At 38.3% G+C, this 15170-nt stretch overlaps 1 protein-coding gene across 2 annotated transcripts; it reads right to left on the bottom strand.

Moving 5' to 3' along the window:
* Window positions 1–307: 307 nt before the first annotated feature.
* wu:fi75a02 (uncharacterized) lies at window positions 308–15170 on the bottom strand. 2 transcript variants are annotated; one of them, XM_051895807.1, is made up of 9 exons: window positions 14843–15169; window positions 13660–13974; window positions 12317–12607; window positions 9123–10893; window positions 8914–8970; window positions 6471–6684; window positions 5982–6115; window positions 3918–3989; window positions 308–3826 (listed from the first exon to the last, which is right to left on the bottom strand). In XM_051895807.1, exons 2-9 carry the CDS (start codon window positions 13961–13963, stop codon window positions 3556–3558), a joined length of 3114 nt encoding a protein of 1037 aa, XP_051751767.1. In that variant the 5' UTR covers window positions 13964–13974; window positions 14843–15169; the 3' UTR covers window positions 308–3555. The 2 variants fall into 2 exon arrangements, with proteins under 2 accessions (XP_051751767.1, XP_051751768.1); XM_051895808.1 differs by lacking the exon at window positions 8914–8970 and having other exon boundaries at window positions 14843–15170.

Below are 15170 nucleotides of genomic sequence, written 5' to 3'. Positions count from 1 at the left end.
AGACTGTACTATATAGTTTTTACAAATATGAAAAAAACATAACTTTTCTGTTTTTCTGAGAAATATTCGATTTAAAACAAAGTAAAAAAAATGTTTTTAAATATAATTTAGCCAGTACAAAACAATAGTATGGTCATAATACCAGGTACAAAAAATAAAATAAACCAAGAAAAATACATCCAGAAATAGCTTTTTTGTTGTTGTTGAGACATAAGAGGATAAAAGTTAAATTATTTCTTTATTTTATTATTTATTTTTTCATAATTATTTTTCATCATCATCATCAAAAAAAAGATAATTAAAAGAGTCTTAGTTAACACTATTTTATTCATAAAATATATATATAAAATCACACTGATTGACAGCACTCAAGCAATACTTAGTGTTGGTCTGTTGGTGGGCTCAAAGAGAAACACAACAGTAACAGTATCTGTAACACAGCAAGTTTAGTATGGAAATAAAAATCAATACAAATAAAAAATATTTCCATCTTGAAAAAAACAAACAAACAAAAAAAAAAAAAAAACAGCTGGTTCCACTGCATAATTGAGCAAAACACACATCAGCCTTATTATTTTAAATTGGGCCTGCAAGTACAATATGAAAATTTCAAAGAGATAAAAGACAATAAATGTCTATAGGTTGTAAGCTGGAACCACATTTCCATCACAAACTGGCACAGAGATGCTTGTTAGGCAAAGGCGCAGATTCTTTGGGGGTGAAGTGCAAACCGACTATAGGTAATTAATTAGGTCCAAAGCTACATTACGATTGATTATAAAAGCTTTCCAAAAGAATTAAATAAACACTAAAAATATGACAACACCACACCAAAAAAAAAAAAAAGAAAGAAAAAAGTATGTTGCCTTGCTTTCATCCTCAAAAAATAAGAATAAAGTTGTGGCAGTATATCTCACAATGGAATGATAAAACTAAAACTAAAAAAAATCTGTCCAATCTGGCCAGATCACCACTTTATTAGCTGCATATAACATCCAGTAAATGTCAGGTCAGAGAAGTGAATTTCAACCAGATATTAAGCCTGCAAATAAGAAGCATATATTCACAACAAACATGTATTACATATCACAACTTGGCTCTGTTTTGGATAAGTCTAATCCAAAAGTTTGTGATGAATAAAAGCATTTTCACAGTTAACATTAGAGCAATGGAGTTTTTGTCACAAACCAACACAAACCAAAGGCTTGTCTACCCTGTTTTTGAGGTGTCAGCATGTTCTCTTGGCTATATAGTATATGGGATAAATGGAAAAACCTTTAAAGGGACTCAAAAACATTTTCTCACATTTTGACATAATTTCGTCCCTCTCGTATCATTCCAAACCTGTTTGACTTTCTTCTGTGGAACACAAAATGTTAAACAATACTGCATTGTCAATAAAAGTCAATGGGGTTTAAAACAACATTGGATTCCATTAACTTTCATTATATGGCCAAAAATAAAAAAGACTAATTTTTATCTTCTTTTTGTATTCTGAAGAAAGTCAGTCAGTCAGTCAAACAGGTTTTGGATAACGTGAAGGGTGAGTAAATGACAGAATTTTCATTTTGCTCAAACCAACGCCAAATAGCTGAAGAACAGGCGGAAAAGTTTAAACAGTCTAGCAGCTAAAGGTGAAAAGGCTGAGGGGAAAGCCATGGCTTATTCATGACAGCCCAGCAAGAACAACAACAAAGTTTAATATTTCTATGGTGAAATACATTAAAACGTCTCACAAGAATATAGTTATCAATCACTGCACTATGCCTGGTAAATATTTTGTAGTCTTGTTTTTGGCAGCAAATCGCTCAGAATTTTATCTAGACAGAGAAATTTGTCCAGATGGGGAAAAAAAAAAAACAGTAGTGTAATGATAAAATTGAAAGGGATAGTTCACCCAAAAATGAAAACTCTGTCATCATTTGCTCACCTTCAAATTGTTCCAAACCTTTATGAATTTCATCTGTTGAACACTAAAGAAGACATTTTGAAGAATTTTGGTAACCAGACAGTTAACCGTAGCCACTGACTTCCATAGTATTGTTTTCCTACTATAGAAGTCAATGGCTACCGTCAACTGTTTGATTACCAGCATACTTTAAAATATCTCATTTTGAGTTCAACAGAAGAAAGAAATTCATACCGGTTTGGAACAACTTGAGGGGATGACAATTTTTATTTTTGGGTGAACTATCCCTTTAAAGGATTAGTTCACTTTAGAATTAATTTCCTGATAATTTACTCAGCCCCATGTCATCCAAGATGTTTGTCTTTCTTCAGTCGAAAAGAAATTAAGGTTTTTGAGGAAAACATTCCAGGATTTTTCTCCATATAGTGGACTTCAACGGCTACCAAGGGGTTGAAGGTCCAAAATGCAATTTCAGTGCAGCTTCAAAGGGCTCTACACGATCCCAGCTGAGGAATAAGGGTCTTATCTAACCAAACGATCGCCATTTTCTAAAAAAAATAATAAAAAATTCTATACTTTTTAACCACAAATGCTCGTATTGCACTGCTCTGCGCCACAGATTATGTAATCATGTTGTGTGACGTAGGCGGAAGTACCAAGCAGGTTTTTACAAAGTGAACATGCAAAGACTAAGTCAAAAGGCCTTTACAAAAAAAGGTAAAACAACAATGTAGGACAATTTTGAAGTTGGAGGAGAAAATTAGACTTTTTCGCCCTACCGTGGTACTTCCATCTACGTCACGCGTGACCTTTCCAACGTGATTATGTAATGCATGGCGCGTCACAGAACTAGTGCAAGAGAAGCATTTGTGGTTAAAAAGTATATCAATTTTTTTTTTTTTTTTTTTTTTTTAGAAAATGACCAATTGTTTCACTGGGCTGGGATTGTGTAGAACCCTTTGAAGCTGCACTAAAACTGCAATTTGGACCTTCAATCCATTGGTAGCCATTGAAGTCCACTATTTGGAGAAAAACCCTGGAATGTTTTCCTCAAAAACCATAATTACTTTTCAACTTAAGAAAGAAAGACATAAACATCTTGGATGACATGGGGGTGAGTAAATTATCAGGAAATTCTGAAGTGAACTAATCCTTTAAGCTGCCAATTTCATAGGTCATAAGTAGTCTAAGGTGAGCACCTTCTTGTTTCTGAGACCATGAAGGGCATAAACCAAAGGATCATTAATCGTCATTCCCACACTCATTTCTTTTTTTTTGCCAGAAAATGACAGTAAGGAACATCTTGGTTAGCCACATGTCGCAAATGCAAGCGAAACACAACTAAGTTGCAGCAGTCACATTGTGAGGAAACGGAAAGTGCTCAAGTGAAGGTTTACTATAATGTGCTTGTATTATTTATACACACACACACACACACACACTCATTATTCAAATATCTTTTGGGTCAGTGCACTTCATTGTGCAGTCTCAACTGTAACTGCTACAAGAATATGTTCATTTCCATCTATTGCTAATCGTTCCGTGTACAACAATGTGTAAAGCTCCAATTTTTTCCATGCCTGGCAATAAGATTTAAACCAACACTTTTGGTAACTTATTGGGAACAGATTTGTGAAAATCTGAGCTTAAACCTCCAGGCCTTGGCGAGAAAAGTAGTCTTCCAGTTCTGTGAGTCTCTCAATCAGCATTACGTCAAGATCAGCATCATCCTGTCTACCCCTACGAGCTCTTCCTCGCGGCCCCTTTGCACGCAGCGGACCCAGGTTAGTTTTAGCCTTGCGTTTCCGAGGTAGCGTGAAATCTGGGAAGTCTAGAACTCGCTTTCGTTTCTGATGACCGATGCAGATCAGAGAGCCGTTCTTCTCTTTCGGTTCTTCAAATATCGTCTCCAGACTTCTGTGTAAATGAAAATAAGAACCAGAAAATGATTTCCAGAAAAACACAAAAAGAGTAAAAATAAATAAATACAAAAATTGCAAGAACAAACCTGTTAGGTACTGGAGACTTGTAATTCTTATTGGTATAAATCTCCTCCAAACTGAATTCCTTTTTCTTCAGCCTTATAGGACAAAAACGCATCAATCAATTGAAACATTTTAGAGCTGGACATTGAAGCAAATATTTATGATATATAATCAATGTTTTATTAACACTATGAATTAGTGTTGTACTACTCAAGACTGGTCTCAAGACCATTTTTTGAAGTTCTTGTTCTTGTCTCGGTCTCGACTGCATTTGTACTCGTTCTTGTCACGGTCTCAACACACACTGATCTTGGTCTTGACGTGGTCTTGGTTTAAGAGGCCTTGACTACAACACTACTATGAATATCACAATGATATTTAAGGACTTTTAATTTGGTCATTAAGGCTACGTTTACACCGTCACACTGAAATATTTGAATGCTATCGATCCACAATCTGATTTCTGACTTGTGATGCAGCCTGAATCATAATCACACCGTGTTCGTTTGTTAGCCAGAGGAGAACTGGCCCCGACTGAGCCTGGTTTCTCCCAAGGTTCTTTTGCACTGACACTATTGGATGAAAACTGAACTGAGCTGGACGATGACGTCACTAAAGACATATTTAAAACAGTTCATGTGACTACAGTGGTTCAACCTTAATGTTATGAAGCGACAAGAATACTTTTTGTGTGCCAAAAATAACAAAATAGCAACTTTATTCAACAATATCTAGTGATGGGTGATTTCAAAACACTGCTTCATGAAGCTTCGAAGCTTTACAAATCTTTTGTTTCGAATCAGTTGTTCGGAGCGCATATCAAACTGCCAAAGTCACTTGATTTCAGTAAACGAGGCTTTGTTACGTGATAAGTGTTTCGAAATTTCAATGGCATCACTTTGGCAGTTTGATACGCACTCTGAACCACTGATTCAAAACAAAAGATTCGTAAAGCTTCGAAGCTTCATGAAGCAGTGTAAAATTGCCCATCACTAGATATTGTTGGAATAAAATCGTTATTTTGGTGCACAAAAAGTATTCTCGTCGCTTCATAACATTAAGGTTGAACCACTGTAGTCACATGAACTGTTTTAAATATGTCTTTAGTAACTTTCTAGGCATTGAAAGTGTTAATTATCTTGCTGTCAATGCAGGCCTCACTGAGTGATCAGATTTTATGAAAAATATCTTAATTTGTGTTCCGAAGATGAACGAAGGTCTTACGGGTGTGGAACGACATGAGGGTGAGTAATAAATGACAGAATTTTCATTTTTGGGTGAACTAACCTTTTAATAATTGATGATTTTTACAACGGAAATGAAACAACACTGAACTGACTTCAGCTGAACAATGACACTATTTTCTTTTTTTGCATCATTGAATAATTCTCCTGTTATCACTGTAAAGCTGCTTTGAAACAATCTGTATTATATAAAGTGCTATATAAATAAAGGTGACTTGACTATCAATTTTGTGGATTGACAACCACATTTACTTACAGTCTCGAAATGTCCCATTCAAACAGCAACTAACAGTAGCGTCTCGAATACTGTCTGTGTGAACGTGCAACGGGAGTCAAGCCCGTTTTCTCTTACCATTAACCATAGTGACAGTGACCAAAGTAATATCAAAGTCCATAGTCCGGGTGTGAGTTTGTCCATAAAACTGAAAAGTCTTATCACTTTTGATATGACAAGAGTCTAATCAAGCCGGGAGTTCATCCCTCAAATATTAAAGTGGTTCTTGATTATATGATGATTCACTTTTTTAACTTTAGTTAGTGTGTAATGTTGCTGTTTAAGCATAAACAACATCTGCAAAGTTATGGACTATTTTAACAATGTCTTTACTACCTCTCTGGGCCTTGAAATTAGTATGACGTTGCGGTGTATAGGGAGGTCAGAAAGCTCTCGGATTTCATCAAAAATATCTTAATTTGTGTTCCGAAGATGAACAAAGGTTGTACGGGTTTGGAACGACATGAGGAATAATTAATGATAGAATTTTCATTTTTGGGTGAACTAACCCTTTAAGATTTCTCATCATCATCATCATATTATAAAGACTAGATGAGTTGAATGCTCACCTTTTTGGTTTGGGGAGTCCCATTGGAGTAAGGTTGTTATCTGGTTTGGGAACTGTCTTACGAATACGAATTTGGGAGACCCTTTTGGAACGCTGACCTGCTTGAGCTTCAGCATTAGTATCGTAGAGTCCCACCTAAATGAAAGATGAATGTCAAGCCTTGAGGAAAAAAAACTGTTTAGTAATGTCTGTATCCAAAAATACACTCACCATCCACTTTATTAGGTACACTATATCTAATCACATGGCAGCAACTCATTGCATTTAGGCATGTAGACATGGTCATTACAATATGATGAATTTCAAACTAAGCATCAGAACGGGGAAGAAAGGTGATGATTGAAGTGACTTTGAAGGCAAAAGGGGGTGGGGGTAAAACCTGTACTAGCAAGGTGTACATAATAATGTAACAGGTGAGTGTATTTGCCAACTTGAATTTTTTCTTCTTTCTTAACAATTTGTTCAAATTCTAGAAGAGATAATATAATACCTGTTTCATTTCTCTAGATGCCCCCCGACTATGCAAACCAGGGTATTTGACATTTGCACTGACAATAGCAAAACTAGGCACAGATTCAGTAGGGGATCCATCCAATCGCACCGACTTGGGGCTGATGTTGTGCCGTGAGGGGTGATCCAGACACCTTTCTGGTGTGAGACGAATTTTTGACAGATGACACACTGGTGAAGATGAGATGGCCTTCCTACACACAATGTATGTATAACATCAGTCAACATCTACATGTTTAAATGATCAGCTTAGAAGTGCAGATAGCTGTGGTTTGTAAAACTGGACTGGCTTCATGCTTTAAATATGATGATAGAATGAACAAATCTGAAAAGACAGATTGATTTTATTGATATGATTCTATTTTACTATGCAAATCGCTTAAAAGACATAATACTTGAGGTGAAGCGAGTCATTTCTGCACTACTAGCAGCACCAAACCAAACAGAAATACCTAACTAGATTTTCACATTTTCCGAAAACGTTAGTGCTGTCATGATGCTAGGGTGTTCTGAGTGGTTGCCAAGGTGTTGCTATGCAGCTGCTTTGTCCTAACCAGACATAACAAAACACCGCAACATGATAAAAGGCACATTTTCCATGTAAATCAGAGTTTTTGTCCTAACCATGACAGTGTATGACAGTGATGTACGCGACAAGTTGAGACAGGGGATTCTATTTTTGGAATCATTTCTATTTATGCAACGTTGCGACTGACACCTTAAGTATCGACTGTGTTCTATACAGTATAAAAATTATTTAATTAGAGTTTAAATATCATTTTGTGTGACTTTATCAGCCATAATAAAAGAGAGATTTAATTATTTACCTCAGATCTCAAAAATACCTTAGGAAATAAAGTGAAACAAGAACGTTCAAATTGAACTGCGCGAACAAACAAGTGTATTTCAGGACAAAGATTATATCGATCACTGAGTATGTATTTAGAATAGTGAAAATATTTGATTTTATTATTAATTTGATTATGTAGTTATCTATTTCATTGGGAGTGTGAGACAGCAGTGCGCTTGCAGAGACAGAGCCCACCCAAACACTGTTCTGATTGGCTGTGATTTGTGAGTAATTTTGCCACATCTTGTAGATATGTCTTGTTTGACGCTAAAATTGTCGCTAAAATCTTTTCACGTTGCGTTTGGTTATGACACCATGTAAGATGGTCTGAGTGGATGCCAGGGTGTTGCTATGCAGTTGCTAGGGTGGCTGCTTACAAGCCGATCCCAGCCTCAATATTTCTATAAGGTTTTTCACACTGCACTTAACCCTGGGTTATCTTCGTTTTAAAACCACTTTAAACACTGGGTAAAGAAACGTTTCACACTTGTAATTTAGAAGCGGGGTGCCAAACTTGTAAGGTGTGAAATGATGCGGTTAGAATGTTGCAGCTAGACGTTTAGCAACAGATAACCAATCGCGTGCCTCATATTCATGTGCTTTGGACAGTCACGGAAACACCTCGCATTGTATATAAACATTAAATTCACCGTTTGAGAGGAAAAATGTTAAATGCTTAGAGAAAAATTGACAATTTCAGTAAAAAAAACTGTTTCATTCTTACCTTTATAGTCCGAAATGTCCGTTCAGTATAAACTCGATAGTACAGTAGGCAATACAAGGATGCGCAATACTAGAGCTATTATGTAAACAGGTCGCATGCTGCGTTCATCCAATTAATGACACTGACACCACAAATATGCAAATAAGAATGTTAACCCAGGGTTTAGAAATGTACATGAAACGTCAGTTTACGAATACCCAGGATTAATTGTTAACCCCGGATAAATTATGAGCAGTGTGAAATGTGAACCCAGGACAACCCAGGATTCCATTTACCCGAGGTCTAGTATGACCCAGGGTTAACTATTTAAAGTGTGAAAAGCCCTTATATTTTTGTCTGTAGATTTTGGCTCAGTCACTACTCCTATGTTTTTTTTCTACCTGTTTATTGGGCTGCTGGGTGAAAATCGTGCATTAAATCACTTAGAAAAGTAACAGGATAGCTCAAACACACCTAACCACACAAGCTTGTCATTCATGTCTGCAGCAAAAATGCACCAAAGTTTGTAGAAGTAGATCTGGCACAACTTTACCCATTCACAATGTGAATAGAATGAATCAACAGAGCAACAATGAAGAGGGATCCGGTGTCATCCCTGTTTACTGTTGCATTCCAAACACAGGAAGCCCACAGGTAACATAAAATGAGATTGAAGGAAACAAGACAGAAACATAATAAAGATACCGGGCATTCCACAGGTTTGGAAAGCTTTTCTGCAATTCGATTTCGTGTTGCTAGTTGTACTGAAATGATGCACTTCACCTTCAATCTGAACCATAACTGGTAAGCAAAGAAAATTTCAATGATTAGGTCGGCTAAATAGCGAAAAATGCAGGGGGATATGCCCACCGTGCTGAAGCTCTTTTCCTGCTGGGTGTAGCTTCTTGACTGGATCGTCGTGTATAGCTATCAACGAAAAGATGTAGATCAAAACGGGTTGAATTGTAAGTGCATGCAGCATGCAGGTCAAAACTGACATTAATTTCTGATTATGTAAATCAAACTTCCTTGCAATCAAAGCATGCAAAAGAAATTTAACTTCAACAGTTTTAACTTACTGATGATCGTTGTCTACGCCTGGTGGGGCTGAGAAGTCAACCAGAGGTCGAAAAGGATGACACCTGCACTGCCCCAAAATCCGACTCACAACCGTGTGGATACCAGGACGTGACAACTGCATAAGAGGAAAGTTGAACCTTCTGTGTCGAAACCACAGTCTGAAGGATGTTGGAGAAGATAAAGCCAGGACGGTACTAACACCTGCCCAAGAGAAGCTCCCTTTGCTTAAAGGAGACAAAGGTGGAGTGGTAGGCCGAAAAAGTTGAGATAAGCTAGGACAACATGCAGAGTCTTTATCCAGCTTGATAGGTAAAGCATTTGAAGGAAAAGCTAGTGTACCAGTCAACCAAGAAGAAACAGGAAGTATTGAGTCCTCAAGAACTGGCTGCCAATGGTTGGATATCTCTCCCCCCTGCTCAAGAAAGGACAAAGAAAGGGTTTCTCCAACTTCTCTAAATCCACGAAGGTGATGTGTCTTTCCACCACAGTGTTTGAGCTTGGATCCAGTTCTGCAGTAACCAGTCCGTCTGTCCAAGTCATTTGAGGAACAGCTTCTGGATACCAAGCGGTGGGCAGTATTCGAGAGCTTATTTAACAGTTTGTTAGTATCACTGTCTAAAAATGGTTTGGAGGACCCATTTCTTGAGCCCAAGAGATGGGAACTGGAGTGTGCTTGATGAAATGTCAAAAGCGAACCTAGTGACTTGTGGTCACCTACACCTTTTACCAATTGGTTTGGTAAAGGAAGTTTACAGTATGGAAGGATTGATGACCCTTGAAAAGAGAATTTTAAAGGACTGTCCTTTGAGTATGGTAACTGACAATCAATGGTTTGTTCTTTACTACTTATCTTTGTGCTCTCTACACAATCTCCAGCGTTTGTCCATGTCAGCCCATCTACATCCCTTGACGTTGGGATATGAACCAAGACTGAAGTACTATTACTCAATGAGGTAGTGGTAGAGTGAAAAACACCATTAATTTCAATCTTGTGCAAGATCTCATCTTCTTTCTTGTTAGAAGTCTGAAAGAGAACCGAACAACCCTTGGGTTTCTCAGGGTTGGGTAGTGCTCCAAGTGGATTAGTGGAGAAAGGGAAGGCAATTCGACTAAAGGACTGCTGCTGACTATTTTCACTCTCGTCTTTACTGGAATTTGTCAAGGCTTCTGGTTTTCCAGAGGGCTTTGGATTTGTTTCTTTTGAAAACGAAAAAATAGGATCTGTATTTGTGTGTGACTTTGCGACACTAGGAGCTGAAGATTTGAAAAACTGAACGGAAGGCACCCGGGGGTGTTCAGGAACATGTAAACGCTGATTTTTCAAGATTTCTTCTCCTTCCTGACCAGATTTATCATCACTATCAGAGGACAGGGCTTCCTGTTTGCAAGAAAGTCCTCGGCTGTCATTGTCATCTGAGCAGCTGAGCACAGAATCGACCAATAAGCTTAAGGCGACTCTGTCCTTCTCAGCTTCCAGTTCCATTTCCAGGTCTTCAAAATCTGAAACGGGTGAGTAGTTACCCTGCAAACAATTGTCAGTTTGTCCAGAAGAGTATGTTTTTAGGTTTCCACATGATGAACTGGAGCCACTGCAATTCCTACCAAGACCCTCACAGCTTAGGTCCTCAGGCTTATGAGCAGGGGTTGACATTGCCCATGAACACACAGGGTCCTTTTTTGATTCAGGTGATCTATAAAGAGATTGTGGCCTACAAGAGGAGGCATTTGAGATGATTCCTTTGTTGTCTTTTGGCACTTCTGCGTCTACTCCTGTAAGCACACAACAATATAATCAAATCAAAATGTAATCCATGTCTTTGCTTAGCTTTGAGGTCATGTACATTCTAGAGTACATACATCTCCTAGAAAATTTTCAAAAAAACAGACCATACTAATGATGCACCCAAAGTATGGTCCAAGGATGTAACAAACTAAATGCTATTGGCTATTTAAAAAGGGATATACACCGATGAGCCATTACATTATGATCACCCCCAGCCTAGAGAAATGAGCGCGCCTGGCAACCAAACAGTTCCGCAGGTGTAGTTCACAGAGCAGTATATATACGACCCGAGGACCAGCTTTCGGGCAGTAGAGTGTTCAGTGTCAGAATGGGAAACGCTGCCGAGTAATCGGAGTTTGATAAAAGACAAATTGTGATGGCATGGTGCCCCAGAACTTTGATCTCAGAAACAGCGCTTCTTGTAGGTTGTTCACGTGCTGCTGTAGTAAGTATGTATCAAACGTGCTGTACGGATGGCCAAACGACGAACCGTCATCCAGCCATGTGTCGTCCACAGCTCACTGATCCCAGAGGGGAGTGGAGACTGTTGCACATTGTTCGCAGGGCCACAGTGTGACAAATCACCAGCAGCTACAACAGTGGTGACCAGGGTAATGTGTCACAGCAAACAGTTCATCGCAGCCTTCTGCGTATGGGCCTGCGTAGCAGATGACCCAGCCGGGTCCTCATGCTGAACGCACCCACGGCCTGATTCTGGCGAATCAAGATTCCTGGTGCATCGCGTCAAAGGCCAATCATGGATACGTCCATTACCAACAGAGGCTATGGAACCTGGATGCACTGTTGGGTGGACAGAGGCCGGCAGCGGTTTTCTTGGGACACTTTAGGTTCCATTATCTACACACAATCCCTGACAGCTGTCAGGTATCTGAACACTGTTGCGGACCAAGTGCACCCATTCATGACAACTGTGTTCCCTGCTGGTGATGGCCATTACCAACAAGATAATGCGCCATGCCACACTACCAGAATCGTCAAGGAGTGGTTCGAGGAACATGATGGTGAATTTCTGTTAATGCCTTGGCCTAACATGAACCCAATCGAACATTTGTGGTTCGACTTGGAAAAGCAGGTTGTCGCTACATCACCACCACCCTGCAATGTATGGACCTGCTGTTGACATTATGGTACCAGACACCCCAGGAGACCTATCGCCACCTTGTTGAATCAATGCCTCGCTGTGTAGCCGCTGTTTTGCGGGCTAATGGAGGTCCTACATGTTATTAGGTAGGTGGTCATAATGTAATGGCTCATCGGTGTATGTGGGACATATTGAAGGGCCCTTCAATATGTCCCACTTCAACTTCTTCTTACAACAGAAAATAAAATTAGCACCAATTTATATAATTATTCCTTTAAGTATATCATTACGCAAACATGAACATTTACCAAAACTGTAAGCTGATGAAACACTTGAAGTATTTGGACGGCAAAAGGACAAGTCTCTTCCCAGCTGGCCAACTTTACTGTGCAGCTGAGCTAAACTGCGGGTATGTGCACTGCTTTGTGAACACAGCTGGTCCATCCTCCTCTCCACTGCCTCAAGACGTTGGGTCAGAGATCCGAAGGTATCAGTCAGCAGACGTTTCATCTCAGTTTGATGGGACACAAGAAATCGTTCAAGAGCTCCAAGCTGCTCTCCTGATGGTCCAGCTGGTCGTGGATCCCTGAACTTGCCCTCTGCAAAAGAGATGTTGATCAAAAGCGCTGCTTCGTAAAAGCAATATATTTACTCATAGAAGATACCAAAACATTTTAATGATTTATTTGGAACCAAGTCTTTCACATTTCACATCTGCAACATTCCCTCTAAGATGAATTAAGTTACTTCTGAAGTTACTCCTGTGCAGCAGCAGACCAAAAAAACCCAGGGGACAAACTCAAATTCAGCTTTTCTTGAAGAAAAAGCTAAATGAATAGGCAGCAAACTATGGAAGCAAACTATGGAAGGCCTAAAAGACCATGGATTATTTTTTTTCTGTCTTGTTATTCCATTTTACATTGTATTCTTGTTATATTCTGGAATTATATTATTTTTGTACATTTTTCTATTAGTCTAAGCGATGTCTTTTGTTAAATCAGGATTAATATAACAAAAAAACTTGACAAAATTACTTAAACAAAAAATTGTGGCCTCCTACTATTCAATAACTATCATCCTGGCATATTACCTAAATATTTGCTCTATGCACTACAATTCAAAAGTTTGTGGTCAGTACGATTTTTTTTAAAAGAAATTAATACTTTTATTCAGCACAGATGCATTAATCAAAACTGACAGTAAAGACATTTACAGTGTTGCACTTCATCAATGAATCGTGAAAAAAAAAAAAAAAAGCATCACAGTTTCTTGAAATGTTTTTTGAGCACCAATTCAGCATATTAGAATGATTTCTGAGGGATCATCTGACACTGAAGACTGGAGTAATGATACTGAAAATTCAGCTTTGCCATCACAGAAATAAATTACATTTAAAAAATATATTAAATTGTAATATTTCACAATTACCATTTTTACTGTATTTTTAATCAAATAAATCCAGCCTTGTTGAGCATAAGACACTTTTTACATTTTATTTATTTTTTTTATTTTTTTATTTTTTTTAAGGCATGGGGAACATGGGTGTTTCTGCTCAGGTAGCTAAGGGGTCTTCTGTAGAAACAGAAATTGCTCAGTAAAAACAAAACTTAGAGGGAACATTGCAGATTCTACCACATATATTCAACATTACCTTGCTGAGTACACATGTGTATGCAAATCGCACTAGGATCGACTCCAGAGTTACTACTTTTCGGATCAAACGTCATCTGTCTCAGAGCTCCTTCATTCCCCAGACGAACTTCCTTCATTCCGTTCTCAAAGTCTGAGGGCTGTGGTCTGTCACCAGATTCAATCTCCTCCCTGCTGGTTTCTCTGCATCCTTTAGCCAGCTGCTCCTGATACAGCAAAGACTGAGGAGCACGATGGCACGGACCAGCTGCAGATGCAGGCACCTGCTCGGTCCCTTTCTGTTCAGCCGGAAGATTGGACAACATCTTTCAAGGAACTGATGGATGAGATGAGGTAACAGATTAAGTCATAAGACATAACTTGAATTAAATATGGTAAAATTAGTATTACTATTGTGTCTTACCAATCATACAATATTTACATATAATAGTATTTACAAATTTCTCCATGTAAGGTTTCAGACGGTAATACTATGGCACTGAATAATAAGCATATTTATATACCATCGTGTTTACATGATACTCCAATATATGAGATGGTAATACTACCATATACATGGTACCACATACCATATAATACAAACAATATACATGGTGGTAGCATGTTTTACATACTTGTAGTGAAACTTACTAAAATGGTTCCCTGACTTGTTAGCAAAACCGTATAACCTTCAAATGTCTAGCGCAACTTCCGTACGTTACCACCGGTATCTCCACTGATTTTATTTGATAAACATGTTTCTATCAGGATATATTCAGTAGTCAATAAATACAGGAACCTATCAGACGCCCATTTCAAGCTGTTTTACTGTAGCAATAGCAATGGCACGCTCTTCTAAACTCCGAATAACCGAATAACCACTGAACTGTCTATACGTGCACATACATTTCAATTCATACACATGAAGTGTTATTAAATCACCAGCTAAAAACAAAAGGAATAATTAAATGAAACTAAGCAGGTTTCATTGCAAATATTATCACACTAATTAAACACGTTACTAGACTGACTTTTGCATATTATTCATGAAAAAATATTCATAATTACTTTTTTATTATTATTTGTAGGTGCTATGCATAATGACGTCAATGAACAGGCTCCTCATGCATGTCAGGCTTTTAAAGGCCCCCGAAACGAACACAAATCAATCAAGAGCAAATCAGACATGTTTAACAAAGCAGTACCTATATTGCGTTCCCCCTTACAACGTCAGTCCCCGCAAAACCACGTCTCCAGCAGTGAGAGTATGCTGTTATATCACTAATACTCGCCGATCCATCCTCATGATGCACAGGTCGGATGTGATATCTTTAACCAGTAAAAGTCATTTCCGGCGAGCCTTCAGACTGATAAGCGAATTAACAGTACAAACTGACTGCACACTAAGCCAGCTTATTATTGAGGTCAATTTAATTTACTATGTCGTACATTTAACACAGAGAGCTACCAAAACACCTAATAGTCAGAATATTTGCAATTGACGAGCAGTGACGACTTCCGTCATTCGTGGAG

Source organism: Ctenopharyngodon idella, chromosome 5 (genome assembly GCF_019924925.1).
Source record: "Ctenopharyngodon idella isolate HZGC_01 chromosome 5, HZGC01, whole genome shotgun sequence".
NCBI lineage: Eukaryota > Metazoa > Chordata > Actinopteri > Cypriniformes > Xenocyprididae > Ctenopharyngodon > Ctenopharyngodon idella.
The sequence above is the reverse complement of the archived record's forward strand: the minus strand, read 5'-3'. Positions and strand labels throughout refer to the sequence as shown.

Excerpts from the sequence above, each read along its gene's own strand:
- wu:fi75a02 (XM_051895807.1), bottom strand. The coding sequence starts at position 13,963 with ATGTTGTCCAATCTTCCGGCTGAACAGAAAGGGACCGAGCAGGTGCCT. Across the intron at positions 10,894-12,316 it reads TTCATCAGCTTACAGTTTTG|GAGTAGACGCAGAAGTGCCA; the intron begins GTAAATGTTCAT and ends GTGTGCTTACAG. Across the intron at positions 6,116-6,470 it reads CATCTAGAGAAATGAAACAG|GTGGGACTCTACGATACTAA; the intron begins GTATTATATTAT and ends TCTTTCATTTAG.